At 37.0% G+C, this 16537-nt stretch overlaps 1 protein-coding gene across 2 annotated transcripts in view; it reads right to left on the bottom strand.

Moving 5' to 3' along the window:
• The window catches only part of SPDYA (speedy/RINGO cell cycle regulator family member A), a 36023-nt gene extending 20867 nt beyond the window's left edge, over positions 1-15156 (bottom strand). The window contains exons 1-6 of one of the 2 annotated variants that reach the window (XM_028496652.2): positions 14805-15156; positions 14218-14261; positions 10561-10813; positions 8491-8549; positions 5797-5882; positions 1310-1481 (exon numbers count right to left, since the gene is read on the bottom strand). In XM_028496652.2, coding sequence (XP_028352453.1) covers positions 1310-1481; positions 5797-5882; positions 8491-8549; positions 10561-10795 — 552 coding nt within the window. In that variant the 5' untranslated portion in view covers positions 10796-10813; positions 14218-14261; positions 14805-15156. Of the gene's footprint in view, positions 1-1309; positions 1482-5796; positions 5883-8490; positions 8550-10560; positions 10814-11991; positions 12674-14217; positions 14262-14804 lie in introns of those variants that run through there. The other variant, XM_007101407.4, reaches the window with a different exon arrangement.
• Positions 15157-16537: the final 1381 nt, after the last annotated feature.

Genomic DNA, 16537 nt, shown 5'->3' with positions numbered 1-16537 from the left:
TTTGTTTTTTTTTTTTTTGGCTGCGTTGGGTCTTCGTTGCTGCACGCGGGCTTTCTCTAGTTGCAGCGAGTGGGGACTACTCTTCACTGCGGTGCACGGGCTTCTCATTGTGGTGGCTTCTCTTGTTGCAGAGCACGGGCTCTAGGCGCGCAGGCTTCAATAGCTGCAGCATGCAGGCTCGGTAGTTGTGGCTACACGGGCCCTAGAGCGCACAGACTTCAGTAGTTGTAGCATGTGGGCTCAGTAGTTGTGGCTCGTGGGCTCTACAGCAGAGGTCCCCAACGTTTTTGGCACTAGGCACTGTTTTCATGGAAGATGATTTTTCCACTGGTGGTGGTGGATGGTTCAGGTGGTAATGCGAGCGATGGGGAGTGGCAGACAAACCTTCGCTCACTCGCTCACTGCTCACTTCCTGCTGTGTGGCTCAGTTCCTAACAGGCCGTGGACCGGAACCGGGGGTTGGCGACCCCTGCTCTAGAGTGCAGGCTCAGTAGTTGCGGCGCATGGGCTTAGTTGTTCCACAGCATGTGGGATCTTCCCGGACCAGGTATTGAACCTATGTCCCCTGCATTGGCAGGCGGATTCTTAACCACTGTGCCACCAGGGAAGTCCCATATGACTTCATTTAATTACAGCATTATCTAGCCCACATTTACCAAACTTCTCTGAACTAGTACTGCCTTATAGTGATTATTGCCTTCCATTTAATTTTCTATTCCAAATTTTTTTAGTTTGAAACATTAACTTTCTTTACTGAAAACCAGAACATTAGATAAAATAACTAATCTTTTAATTTTTAGTGTCTTTCTGCTTTATATTAATAAAATCTGGCATCAAGGAAACTTTATGTATGCTATGTGAAAAGAGGTATAGTTTTTAAACTTATTTTATACCATGTAGTTCACATTTAACCTTGGGAACTTGAAATTTTGATACTTTAACAGAAATTATTTAATGGAAATTATTATCCAGCTCCAATGTTATTACCATGACGTATTTTGGAATGTGCACGCTATTCTTTCCCAATATACTGGTGATCTTTTAGAGAAAAGAAACACTCTAAAATAAAAATACTTTCTACAGAAGTAGGCTGTTCTGAAAAACAGAAATGACAATTTTTAATTATTGTGGTATAAGATTAAAACATCAACATTGTAATATAAAAGTTGTACTCATGGTAATCATCAAGGTTAATGGTTTACCCTTCATATACAAAAAAAAGTGAAACATTAGAAGCACATTAAAAGACAAGGAAAACTACACAAAGAGAAGACAGAGATTACATATATAATGCATGTAAAAATCTTACCTCCTCACAGCATCGCCGGCTTACAATAGCCCTATAGTCAATTCTATCCCAGAGTTTGTCCCTTAACTTTAAGAAATCAGGGAATAATTTTCTCCAGTTTTTCCCTAAAGCCCATGGAAAAATTTCATATTTGGATTCTTCTTCATCTTCTTCAACTGTATTAGCCAGATACCTAGCAAAGAAGACCAACAACTCAAAAAAGAAATGGGTAAAGGACAGGAACAGACAGGTCTCACACACACACACACACACACACACACACACACACACACACACCAACTTGTTTATAAACACATAAAAGATGTTCAACCTTATGCATGATTAAAGAAAGATAGATCAAAAATAGAGATACAGTGAATTTTACCTTGTTGAGTTATGGATACTTTAATATTCCTATCAATCTTGAGCTTTGCTCTGGGATGCAGTTATATGGAAACAGTCTGATCCTTTCAAGTCTTGCTTTCATGATTTGTTGGGTGGATCTGGAGCAATGTTCAGTCTGGGGCTAATTACTCCCCACTAAGGCAAGACGTTCCTGAGTACTGTACTCAGTACTGAATTACTCAGTGTGAATTATAAGTTTTTTCAGTCTGGCTGGTGGGAACAGGCCCTATTTCCAGCCCTGGGTGAATGATAGTCACTGTGTTCCCTCTATTCCTACGGTCTCCCCCTACACTCAAATACCTGAGGGGGGAATCAGGCATGCATAAAAGCAGGAAAACCGGACAGATAAGAAAAATCATCAGTCAATCAAAACTGACTCACATGATAGAAGTAACAGACAAGGATATTAAAAGTTATAATTATTCCAGATGTTCAAAAAGATTAGACACATTTGAAAGTATACGTCTAGAGATGAAAAGTATGTGTACAATGAAAAATACATTGAGTGGGGTTAACAGCAGATTCAATTTTGCAGAGGAAAAGATTTGTGCATTGAAGACATAGCAATATAAACTATCTAAAATGAAACACACAGAGAAAAGGAAACAAAAATAATGAAGAGAGCATCAATAAGCTGTGAGACAACTTTAAGCAGCCTAATAAAGGTGAAATTGGAATCCCTAAAGGGTGGTGGGTGGACAGAAAAAACATTTGAAGAAATAATGACTGAAAATTTTCAAAATTTGATGAAAACTATAAACCCACAAAGAAGCTCAGTGAACTCCAAAGCACAAAACATGAAGAAAATTATACTAAGGCATATCATAATTAATTACTTAGGACCAGTAATAAAGAGAACATCTTAAAAGCAGTCAGAGAAAAAATATAAGACATGTTAGATAACGCAGGAACAGAGATAAGGATGGAGCAGATTTCCCACTGGAAACAATGCAAGCTCCATAAATGACTAAGAAAAACAGGTGACTCACAATAAAAAAAATTACAAAACATACAAGGGAACAAGGCACCATGAACAGAAACAGTCCCTGAAGTGTGAAGATACTGAAATTAACAGACAAACACCCAAGAAAAGGGGGTCTTAAAAGCAATCAGAAAGGAAGGCAAATGATCCCAAGTGGAAGGTCTGAGATGCAAGAAGGAATAGTAATCAAAGATATATAGATATATGGGTAAATCTAAACAAATGTTGAATTTATAAAACAACAATAATAATGTCTAACCTTTTGGAAGGCATCAGGTAGAACTAATAGAATTGCAAAACAAGAGAAGAGAAGTTGGGAAGAGTGATTAGAGTTAAAATGCTTAAGGGTCTTGTAATTAAAAATAACTAGGGCAATTGCTAAAAGTATAGATATAGAATGTAAGATTTCCAAACATGTAGAGAAAAAAAGGTGTCAAAAGTAAAAATATTAAAATCTCAATCAAAAAGAAGATAAAAATGGAGGGGAAAGAAGAAAGAAAAAAATGGGACATACACAAAATACACAACAAGATGGTAGGAAAAAATGCAAATATATAAGAAACAATAGAATATTATTCTGCAGTGAAAATGAAATGAACTATAGCTACATGTATCAATAGAAATGAATCTCAAAATAATATTATAAAGCAAAAGAAGAAAGTTACAGAAGAATGATAATGGTAATTATGGTGTATAATTATTTTATTATACAGCCCCCAAATAGGAATAACCAAATAATATATTATTTAGAGGTATATACATAGAATAAAGAAAAGTAAGAAAATGATTACTTGTGGAAGGGAGGGGGCTCTAATTGGGAAACTGTGTGCTGTGAGTTTCTAAGATTCTGGCAATGTTCTGTTCTTGAGTCATGGGTACATGAGTATTTGTTTTGCTTCTGTTCTTTTACACACACATATGTATACATTCCATACACTCTTTTGTAAATATTTCACATTAAAAAAATTTTAAAGGCACAGAAGTGTGTAGTACATCTCTATTCATGTAATATACATACTGGTTCATATACAGAAAATTATTTCTAGACATCTAGACACATACATATGAAACTGTTAACTGTCCTTGAGGAGGGAGGTCAAGGTCTTGAGATATGAGGAAGACTGACTTTTAATTGTATACCCTCCTATACATATATTTTTAACCATGTGCATATTCATATTTAGTTACATTAATATAAAATGAGTACCTACATATTTTTATCCTCCCTTAAAATAACTATTTTAATATTACCTTATTATATTACATTATATATATATATTACCTTATTATAAAGTACCTCATTGTTAAACCCATTCAGTTATATGAGTCAAATCATGTCCTTTGTGAAATTACATAAAGTAATTTCTCACTTTAGTATCCCTGAGAGTTCTTAGTAAACTGTATGTAGAGCTGGAGGCTGCCCCCTTTCATGCTTGCGGATTATGAAAAATCTATAATGGACTATGGTACTCCAGTATCAGGACCACATTATGATTCTATTCTACATTAACAATTTTTCAGGCTCAAGGTAGTGAAATATCTGTCTCTTACACATGTAAGTTGTCTTCTAATTTGAAATAGATTTTTCTTGGAGCAGAGTCCATTTCTTTTGCATAAGGTTAATTATGCTTATTCAAATAAAGAATTAAGAACCTCCTATGTCAGCCACTGAAGTATGCAAAAAAAGTAAGATACAAATTCCTTGCCCTTAAGGAGTCTACAGTCAAGGAGAAAAGGCAATCAAGTATGAAATAAATACATAACTGAAAGAGAATATAGGAAAATGATAATAGAAGTTCAGAGTGTTATAAGAATATATAGAAAGGAAAAGGAGTTGAGTTAGAACTGTGGCTGAGAAAATATTTAATAAGAACTATTGAGTGAGGTTGTATCAAAAGAATGATTAGATATAAAAATGTAAATTATAATTCATGTTACTTTTCATATGGAGCTTATAATACAACATGCAACGCAACCTGACATGCTGCTACACAGTGTAAGCTGACACAGTGCTTTGCTGGTAATAACTTTACAAAACTTGTCACATCCAATTTGGGGCATCTGGTAAGATTTAAATAAAGTTTCTTTTGGTTTGTTTTCAATTTTCAGGTGAGAAAAAAACTATAAAATAGATATTGCATCAACATACAGATATAATACTAAGAGACATGTAAACAGCAGCTTAGTGTTAAATGGCTGAATTTGGCCATTGGCAAGTCACACCTGAGTTTGCTGATTACTAACTTTTGTGACCTTGGAAAGTACTTAATCTTCCTCAGTTTCAATTTCCCCATCTGTAAAATGGAGATAATTTTAAAATGTATCTTATAGGGAAGATTAGATGAGTTTATAGAAAACATTTTTGTGGTACCTTGCACATGATACTCAATATTAGCTAATACTATTATATTCCCCCAGTTTAGCAATCATCAACTCAAATTTTATATTGAGTTCATTTTTCCCTATGCATGGGGAAATGTGTCTGCTGAAAACATGCAGAGATAATTTCTTCTAGTCCTATTTCTTGAATCACTCTTTGATTCTGAATTAAACAGACTTTAAATAAATTCTTCAGTGCTAACGGTTGTTGTGGTATTCAACTTAAATATTTTTATATGTAGTTCCCTAGTTAGGTACATAAAATTATATTCATATATTCCAAACTGCAGCATTATATCCAGGTACTAGGTAGAAAAGGTTTTGATATTGAGATGTCTAGAGCATTTTCCACAAGTTGTTCAGTGTAAAAGGGCAATAATGATAATAATTTTTACTATACATTAAATTTCAAAGAGAATATTCTGGCTTTTAAAAAATCTCTAAGTCCAAAAGAGGAAAATTTGGGATAATTTATGTGGAACACTATATAAATTATGGAAATGTGAAAGGTACAATACAAACTCAAGTGGAATATTGAATAATAAATGTTAGGCATATGGCAGGATAATACCAGTGAAAAGAACATAAGAATACCCTATTAAAGTAAAAAAAATATAGCTTTTAAACAGGAAGGCCTATTCAAAGATATACATCAGGTTTTAAACAGCCTCTATTTTAAATAAGGTATCGTATATATTATAAATAACTAGCACAAAAATCACTTAGTAGAAAGCATACTTACAGAGCAATAAAGAAATTTATCCTGGTATGCTCATTTATAGTAAATTTAGCTCTCTTGAAATAAACAAAGGTCATAGCCAAAAGATACTATAGGGAAAAAAGTTAAAAGTTAATATTGTTTTGCTTTCGTAGTAAAACTGCTTTAAAAATAGTTATGTTTATAAGCTAAAGTAAAGCATTATTTATCCTTATTATAGAATTAGCTATTTATTCGAGTCCTTATTTTTTGGCTTTCTTTAATCCATACGAACAGTGAGAAATAGTTCTGGATCATTTATGATTAAATTATAATTTTGTAATTATAATTTTAACCTCTAAATTTTATTATTGCCATCTATTCAAACCTATAGAGAAGCTGAAATAATAATCAAGTGAATAACCATACATCCTTCACCTAGATTCACCAATTGTTTTTCTGTTGCCACACTGGCTTGATGTATGTGTATACGCAAAAATTTTTCCCCTCAACCCTTTGAGTTAGTTGCAGACATCCATACTCACATTTTAAAATAATTTTTGAAAAATAACTTCTAACCAGAAATTAGAACAACATGGCTCTATTTTCGTTGGAATAAAAGTGTTTTAAAGGTACTATTAGGAAGACATATGTCTAGCCTGCTATTAGGACCCATGCCAGGTTCTGCCTGTTCAAGTTAAAAACAAGTTATGATACTGATATATTGATAATAGACTCCCTCTCATAAAATGCCTAATTCATGCTACCTTCACAGGTTTGTCCACAAAGGTGATTCCAAGTTTTCAAGGTAACTTTCAGTAGAGGACTCTTGATATATTGAGTGTTAAGATACAGTACTCCTGGTTAGTTACTTTAGAGGCACTGCCCCCTGCTGTCCAACAACTTTAATTACTGTAAGGTGCTTAAAATTGTAAAATTTAAAACTTTAGAACTCCACATGAACTGGATATTTTACATTAAGGCATTACTGTCAATTTTTAAAAGCATCAGTGACTCTGATTATGTTTTAAAAGATCTCACCTTTTAGAAGTACATCTTTAAATATTTATGGATAAAATGTTAGGATGTCTGTGATTTGCTTCCAAATAATCCACGTTTGGGGAGAGAGATTAGAAGAAACAAGAATGGCCATGAGTTTATCATTGTTTTAGCTGGATGACAGGCACACGGAGGGTCTTTGTTCTATTCTCTCTACTATAAGTTGTATGTTTGAAATTTTCTAAAAATTTTCAAAATTAAAAAAACCCTCTGGGCTTCCCTGGTGGCGCAGTGGTTGGGAGTCCGCCTGCCGATGCAGCGGACGCGGGTTCGTGCCCCGGTCTGGGAAGATCCCACATGCCGCGGAGCGGCTGGGCCCGTGAGCCATGGCCGCTGCGCCTGCGCGTCCGGAGCCTGTGCTCCGCAACGGGAGAGGCCACAGCAGCGGAGAGGCCCGCGTACCGGGAGGGGAAAAAAAAAAAAAAAAACCCTCTGATTTTATTTTTGTTATCTTAAGCTTAAAATAAGAGTTCACATCAATATGAAATTAGTGGGTATTTAATCATGAGCTAGTCTTCTGTTCATTCCCTTTTCTGTTGGCTGGCACATTATTTATTTATTTATTTATTTATTTTTGGCTGCGTTGGGTCTTCGTTGCTGCGTGCTGGCTTTCTCTAGTTGCGGCGTGGGGGGGCTACTCCTCGTTGTGGTGCGCGGGCCTCTCACTGCAGCGGCCCCTCCCGTTGCAGAGCACGAGCTCCAGGCCTGCAGGCCTCAACAGTTGCAGCACGCGGGCTCAGTAGTTGTGTCTCGCGGGCTCCAGAGCGCAGGCCCAGCAGTTGTGGCACATGGGCCCAGATGCTCCGCAGCATGTGGGATCTTCCCGGACCAGGGATCAAACCCATGTCTCCTGCATTGGCAGCGGATTCTTAACCACTGTGCCACCAGGGCAGTCCCATAGCATGTTATTTTAAATGTGATAGGAAGTCATGCTGAATTTTCTGATATGACTGACTGGTCTAAGATGACATTTATAAAGCTGAAATTCTAACTGATCAGCTAAACTTACTAAATAGTATAGAAACATCACAATCCCTGGTATATAAGTCAGCATCATGATGTTCTTTTATGAAACAGATTCCTAAATAATGAACATGATAAACTAATTTTACTCTACAAGATTATTGGGATTTGTTTTATCTAAATTAACTACAAAATATTAAAATGTGTAACAGACTGCCCTAATGGAATGAATCTCAGATATTATTACCTGATAAAAAGTAATAATTCTGATCAAAACATATTAAGCCTAATATAGCCAATATTTTATAACTATAAATGGAGTATAATCTTTAAAAATTGTGAATTATTATATTGTACACCTGTAACTGATATATTATACATCAACTAAACTTCAATTTTAAAAAAAAAGCAAAACAAAACAAAAAACCCCCCAACCACCCAAACAAAAAACATATTAAGTCTATATTGATTCTTGTTTTAAATCAAACAGATATGAGTTTAAGGTCATTTAATCAATAATATTTTACAATGCCTCAAGTATAGATAGAATGAATCTATGTTGTATGATAATGGATTCCACTTTGAAGGAGCAATGTAGGCTAGTTCTTTTCCTAACCTTAATTAATAAGATAGAAAATCCTAATAAGGTTCATTAAAGTCCTGATAGCCTAGTAACATAATAATGCTGGTTAATGATTATACTGTTAACAAATTTACCTTGTCTGCAATTTTACAGCAGCAGTCCATCCACAAGAAATCTTGAATTAAATCGTCATCTACAACAAAAGATAGCTATGACTTGTCTTTTGAAAACAGGTTTCCTTTTGAAGAATTAATTTTTACAAAAGGAGATGATAAATGATGCTTAGAAATCAAACAAAATGGCAGGACCAGGGTTGTCCACGGTGTAGTTTTCAGTTCTTTAGTGTGTTTGCCATTGCAAGCGCTGTACAAAAAGCTACTGCTTTATTCTTTGGCTTCCCATCTGATTTGCCTTAATATATAGCCCAGACTGGAGGAGGAATGATAGAAGTGTTTGATTTATTGAATATTTCTATAGCTCTTTTAGAAATATGTCTTGGGTAGCTCTAGATGAGCCTTTGTTGTTTTCCAAAATCAATCTTTAACAGGTGGAAATGGAATCTGATAAAAGATAAGTCTTTAAGATATAATGACTCAATGAATACTGTTTTCTAAATATGTTTTACTTTTTTTTAAACTACTTTCTCCTTTTAGGTACAGGGTATTTTTAGTTTGGGGTTTTCTCTCTTCCTACTTATCTCTGTCCAATTATCTATTATCCAAATACACATGAAAATATCTATGTAAAGGAGATTCATAATTCATTAGTTATTTATAAGTAACATTTAAGTTTGGAAAAAACTGAGTATGACAAAAAGATCAACAAACAAACGTACTGTTAAAAAAAAGAATAACATCCAAAAAATAGGTCAGAAACACTCATTTCAATTTTAGAAGGCTAAAATATATAATCCCAAAATATATGGGTAGCTGTCAGAATATAATTTGAGAAAGAGCTACTTTTTTCCATTTCCCCCTGCATTTTAAGTTAAATAAGCATAACTTCTTGTTATATCCTAGAAATATCATCAATGTAGTCAAATAAATGGAAAGTTCCAAGTACTGCTTTTTTGAGAATAATTTCTGCCTTGTTAATTCCATTTCTATTTCTTAAATTACCTAAAATGGTAGAGCCATGTATTTTCTCTTATTTCTCACATTCAGTTACGAATAATAATAAAGTTTGTGGGTAATAACTTCGCTCTACTCTTAATAAAGAGAGAAGGAAACTTTTATTAACAGCATTCTAGATCCTGACAAGGAACATCTTTATAGTTCAACATTTTCTACCTGTATTACTTACATTTTGTCTTCTATTATCTTATTTTGCTTTTCTTTAAATCTTAACCAGCTTGCCCTTTTTTTTTTTTTTTAAAGATTTCTGTCCTCTCAGCAGCGCAAACACTCTTGTCCCCAACTCTCTCCTCCTTTATGTATATGCTTTCCTCTATAAGCAAGGAAGGCTGTTACCTGGATCTACCAGACTGTGATAGCTACTTGATTTGATTCAGTCCCGCAGATACTTACCAGAATCCATCTATCCAACCCTTTATTCCGTCTACCTTACTGCCTTACCTCAAAAAACAAAAACCAATCCTCTTTCTTGGCCAGCAGAAGTACTATAAAGAAGTTTCTTTTTGGCTATGTTTAAGAAGCTTATTAGCAAAGTAGCACTGTTTCATGATCTGAACAAATTCAAACTCAGTTTCATTATATGAGCATGATGATAAAGCATAGTTAATTTTTAATAATATTCCCCAGATATAATACTGAAACTTCTCTAGGTTGACTAACCTTGCCAGTTTGCTCAATTTCAGCACTGAAAGTCCTGGGAAACCCCTCAGGCCCAGTGACACTGGGTCAGTTGGCTCACCTGAGACTTTATGTAGTATTTATACTTTAGGTCAAACAAAACTCATGCTATGACCTTGAACTGCCCAGAATTTACATTTGACACTTGAATTTAAGTAGTCTAAAAGCTAGATGATGAATTTCTACTCTAAAAGTAATCAAAACAAACAAAAATCCAGCATTGAGGGGAAAAAAAAAAAGGACTAAGGAAAAAAAAAGCAAATTTGGTTGGAGATAGAAAATGACATAGAAAATAACAGTATCCTCTGATTATTATGAAAGTGATAAAATAGATCTTATATTCTCATTTTTAAGTACTCTATAATTACCCCTATTACAATATTTTAAACCTACCAAATAATTTAAAGAAAGCAGTCATTTCCTGACGCTGTATAACTAGACAGGGTCCTTTGGGGCATTTAGACTTGTTGCTATTATGTGCATTTTTTTCAGATGCTGGCCAACTATCTTTAAAAATAGGACGCTTCAGGTTAATGGGTTTTTTAGGCTGATGTGATCTATTTGACCCTGATTTTACATGTACAGTGACAGTAGGTGGTGTCTCACAACATAGCTGATTATGCCTCATTTTGGTTTCCCACAATTCCTGTAAAAATAAAACACACAGTTATTTATCACACTCTTGTTCACTTCTATATAAAAACAACAGATTGGATGACACTATCAGATGCAGTCATAGGAAATGTTACTGAACTTGCTACTAAAATGTTAGTTATGACAATGACTCACATGAGAAACTGCTTTTAGAATTTAGTGCCAAGAAAAGCTATGCTTCCTTTGGGTAACTGATATGCCTTCTCTTCCCAAATAATAAGATCCTGCATACTATTTTGCTTTGACTACTAGGGAACACAAAAGCAAATTTTAAAGTTAATTATAGAAACTATGCTGAGTGTATAATCTATTTGTGGTATTCTTTTTTCCTGATAATTTTTATTCTGCTTGTATTGACAATTTTATCATATTATTATGTCAGCTCAAATTTTTTATACAATAAGGCAAACTACTTCCAGAACTAAATTATTAACAACATCAATTATTATATTACAAAGCAATCTCACACACAAAAAAACATATTTTCTAACTGGTTAATTCCTTGATATGTTATAAAACTCACTGACTCAACAAGCATTGATTGTTATTTACTTTAAAGTTAAATACAATTCTAGCAAAGAAATGCATGGTATAAAGTGCATTGAGGGATTCTCATAAATTGGTCACTTTAGTATCTTTTTTTTTTACCATCTTTATTGGAGTATAATTGCTTTACAGTGGTGTGTTAGTTTCTCCTTTATAACAAAGTGAATCAGCTATACATATACATATATCCCCATATCTCCTCCCTCTCGCATCTCCCTCCCACCTTCCCTATCCCACCCCTCTAGGTGGTCACAAAGCACCCAGCTGATCTCCCTGTGCTATGTGGCTGCTTCCCACTAGCTATCTATTTTACATTTGGTAGGGTCACTTTAATTTCTAAAGTTGTGAGTGTATGACTATGCTATTTGAGTGGTCAATTACCAGTATGAATGAATGTAAACTGTTATGTTATAGACTAATAAAAATTGAAACAAAGTTAATCCATCAATATGTAACAATATGCATAATCACTACCATGTTTGGTGGTAATTAGTTCACGTGATTACTACTTAGCATACTTTTATGGTCAAAGTACTTATAGGGTAATAGGAAATGTAGTTATGAATAGCCAAAGCAGGAAACTACTCTAAGACCCTAATGAGAACCTCTGAATCCATAACTCACAGTGACCCAGGCAGCCATGCCTCCCTTGATGTTCAAGGAGTCAGGTACAGATTCTCCTTCCTGACCCTCAGAAACTTCCCTGCTGAAGGAAGGAATGGAAAATAAGATTCGATATAGTGGGGCTAGATCAGCACTGTCCAATATAATGTGAGTCACTTTATATTTCTAAAGCCACATTTTAAAAGTACAAATAAGTGAATTTAATTTTAGGAATGTATTTTATGTAACCTAGTATATCCAAAATATCATTTTAACATGTAATCAATATAAAAACTAATGAGATACTTTACATTCTTTTTTTCATACTAAGTCTTTGAAACCTGGTGTTTACTGAAATCTGGTGTTTACACTTACAGTATATCTCAATTTTGGATGCTAAATTTCCAACAGTTAAAGTGAAATGTAGTCTTACCAAAACAATGATGTGGTATATAAGGGAAAAATATTTTACACTCCTTCAGTATTTAATTTTAAATTAAAGTAGAAATTCAATTCTTCAGTTGCACCAGCCACATTTCAACTGCTCAACAGCCACATATGGCTAGTGGCTACCATATTAGACAGTACAGGGCTAGATTATGAAGAACTAGGCAGAGTAAATTATATTAAATTAATTCTATAATTGCTTCTCCTCCCTCTATTTTGCTTCCCTCTTCTCCTCTCATCTTTCTTCCTAGATCCAAAGGTCCAAGCAAATCGAAGGCAATTATGGAGCTGACGGTGGGGGAGTGCTACAAACTCCATAGAAAGAGGAATGGGTGATAAATTGAGCCTTGAGACTTGTGTTAAGAACGTTTTGCTACTTCCTGCCCACCTCATCTGGGAGACAGCTGGAGGTCTCATCTGCATCTTTTTTTTCCCCCCCAAAGAAAGAGCAACCTTACAAATCTAGATGGAAAAAACTAAATAGTCAGGCTTCTCACATTGTGGTGTGGGGGTATGCTTGGGGGAGTGGGGGACAGATGCTCTAGAATATAGAATAGCTGTGGCATATCTCCCAGGATGTCAGTTTTACTTAATGTTACTTAATGTTAAGTAACTTAAAATAAGTTAAGTTACTTATGTTAAGTAACTTAAAAGTGTTGCTTTGTTAAAACAACCTTGGATATATCATGAAATAGAATGCAAATTTTCTATCAATCAAAAAAATAAATGTTTTACACTATTCTGCTTCATATAAAACTTGAGAAAACAGAAAGAGGAGGAAATTCCTCAAATAGAGATTCACTGAGATTAATAACCAAACACTGGCAGGAGAGTTATGGAGAAGGAGCTTAAGGAGAGAAGCTATCAATGCAACATTTTGGTCAAATTCCAACTTGAGGTAACTTCTATTTTTGCTCTTCATTTAGACATACTACAAGAATGACAATAGTCAAATGAGATTATTATTATTTTTTTTTAAGTTTGGCCGGCCGCGCGGCTTGCTGATCCTACATCCCCGACCAGGGATCCAATACGGGCCCTGGCAGTGAAAGCGCCTAGTCCTAACCACTGGACCGCAGGAGAATTCCCAAGAATTTTTTTTTTTTTTTCTTTTAAGACAGGATTTTTCAGCACGACAGAAGGCAGAGGGACAGAGCCACTTGAGAATATACGTTAAAATACTGGAGAATAGACCTGGATTAAGACCTGATTCTCACTAGCGATTGGGTCTTAGGCTATTTAACTTCTGGGAGCCTCCATTTTCTCACTTATGATATTGAGATAATAAAAGCAGCTATTTTTTTTTAGACCTGGTACATAGTATTCAATTAAAGTTACTTACTAGGCATTGTTAATAATACATATTTTGTAGGCTTAGTGAGGAAAGGAACTATATGGATAATGCACAGTGCTGAATGCTTAGCAAAATCTCAATACATGGCAGCACTACTATTGTATCTTTTTTACAGGAAGGGTGTCTTCGAAAGAAAGAGGAGTCCCAATATGACAGATAACCAAATTTCACCTCAACTAATACATGTAATTTAAATGTTAAAATTTTATTGGTAACAGAGACCATAGGTATTTTTTTTAATGTGCTCATGATAAAGAATAAAATTTGTAAAGAGACAGGATCTCAATTTTAACATAGCATGGGTTTATCAGTCTTTAAATGTTAAATTACTTCTAAAGTTTTTTGATTTTTTTTTTTTTAATAGAAGCTAGTTGGCCTCCAGTCGTACTGGAAATGTAAGAAAGGGACATTTGTAAATTTTGATAAATGGGCCAAGGGCATAGCACCGAGATACAGCAGCTCAGGTCTCAGGATTCTGGTGCAGATGCTCCTGCGAAAAAAAGATGTGTTTAATGGGACGCGAGAAGAGGCAGGACGAACTCAAAATACCACTATCCGGCACCCAGCAGGGTAAAGGCAGGCGGGCGGGCGGGCTGCGGGAAGGCACGAGCTCTTTCCTAAGGGCCTTCCTTCCCGAGGAGGGGAGCGCCCGCTGAGGAGAGGGCACGGCTAGCACTCGGGGACGCATCTCCCCCCAACACCCCTTTGTCCCCTCCCCTCCCCCGCCCACTAGTGAGCACGACCAGCTGAGCCAAAAAGCACTGTGCCGGCGAAGCCCGACAAACCCGGCCAAGCGGGGCGCCCCGCCTCCCTCTTTCTACTTCGCCGCCGTCCCCCGCCCCGCGGCCCTGAGCCGGCACCTGAGGCGGGGAACTCTCCGGCGGAAGTGTGTGCGGAAGGGGCCAAGACGCCGCCGCTGCCTCACACACGGAGGGCGGCGTCGTTGGGGGCGAGAAGGGACGGAGGAACCAGGCACAACCCAAACTGGAGAGTTGCCGGAGAGGACCGAAGCCGGGGCGCGAGCGGAGAGTACCTGAGGAAAACCGAGGCTGGTGAGCGGGGGCCGGGCCGGCGGGCAGCCTTCCCCAGACGCCCCAGGCCTCAGACGGTTGCTCGCAGGTCACTCTACCGCGGCACTGCGGACTCGGATACCTCCCACCAACCCGGAGCGAGGCCGGCGCGGGCCAATCAGCGCGCAGAGCCCGCCTCCGGGGGGCGGGGCCAGCCCAAGGCGCGCGCGCGCGCGCCTCCCCTCCCCCCTCGCGCTGCGCTCGCAGCCTCAGCCGCCTGCCCACCTTTTCCCGTTACCCGGCCTTGCTTTCCCTCCCGGCAAGGTCCTGGTAAAACGCCTCGACACTCCCAGACCGCTTCTTGCCTTCTAATGTAACGCCTTACCCTTGGACACTTACCAAAGTCAGGCTTGGATTAGAGCCATTTATCTTCCCTGCTGCGAGATGGAGAGGCCCTGCCGGGCTGGGACGTCAGGTCTTAACTTACCCGTCCCCCACCGCACCAGGCACACACACTGGCAGGAACGCGGTAAACGGAGACGTCAGAAGCAGAAGGACGAAGAATCAGAGGTGAACTTCGCAGCAGCAATTGTAAATTACTGCTACGTTAAAATAACTGTAGAAACAGAGGAAGAGACAACCTAAACCAAAAAAGAATGGTGTGAGCACCGTGGCTCTTTGTGAGAAGGGGTAATGTTATTCTATCCTGTTAAATCTATTGTTCTAAACTAATTTCTTCTACAGGAACCTTTTCTTTTTGACCTGGTGCCTGGGATGTAAGGTGCTTAATAAATGTTCAATGAATAAGTAAAAGGATTCTTCATAGCTTTTAAATTTTGTACGTGACATCTTTTACTCTTCACTTCCCTTCTATCTAACGTATAACCTGCTTTTTTTCCCCTGTTAACGTATCATGGCCTTTTTTCATGTTGCTACAGTCTTTCTAAATATTCTTAACGACTGCATAATAGTCCAGAGTGGATGGACCAAATGTAAATCATTTTGATATTTGCATTGCTTCTAGATTTTTCAGTTACCACAACTATCACACTTAAGCAATTTGGCCTTGCGTATTTGTGGCACTTCCCAGCAATTAGTTCCTCAGTCAGCAACTCTGAAGAATGAACATTTAGCTCCCTTCTTTCTCGGGCTCTCACACAGCTAGATGATGGCAAAAAATCACCTACGTGAAAGAGGACACAATCTGCGAACTCATTTTTCCTTATAAGCGCCTTGGATATTTTCCCCATGGCCGTTAAATGGGGGAATGAACCAAGAAGCATAAACTGGTTGTGAAAACCTTAAATACTGATTCTCCTAGGAAAACACTGCTTTGAGCCTCATTCTCTCTTTCCCTGGTGGTTCTCTTTTCCACAACTTATCAGGTTTACTGTGACTACCAATTTCCAGCCTTGAGTACACAGAATGTTTACTGAACAATTAATGACTACTACAGGCATACTGCTTTGTTTTATTGTGCTTTGCAGATACTACATTTTTTACAGATTGAAGGTTTATGGCAACCCTGCGTAGAGCAAGTCTATTAGCGCCACTTTTCCAGCAGCATTTTCTCACTTTATGTCTGTCACATTTGGGTAATTCTTGCAATATTACACACATTTTCATTTTTATTATATTTGTTATGGTGATCCATGATCAGTGATCTTTGATGTTACTATTGTAATTATTTGGGGTTACCACAAACGGAGGCCATAAAAGCAAACTTAATGCATCTATAAATGTGTGTTTTGACTGC

The sequence above is a fragment of the Physeter macrocephalus genome, chromosome 12, assembly GCF_002837175.3.
Source record: "Physeter macrocephalus isolate SW-GA chromosome 12, ASM283717v5, whole genome shotgun sequence".
NCBI lineage: Eukaryota > Metazoa > Chordata > Mammalia > Artiodactyla > Physeteridae > Physeter > Physeter macrocephalus.
Note: the sequence above shows the minus strand (reverse complement) of the source record. Positions and strands in the feature narration are given on the sequence as shown.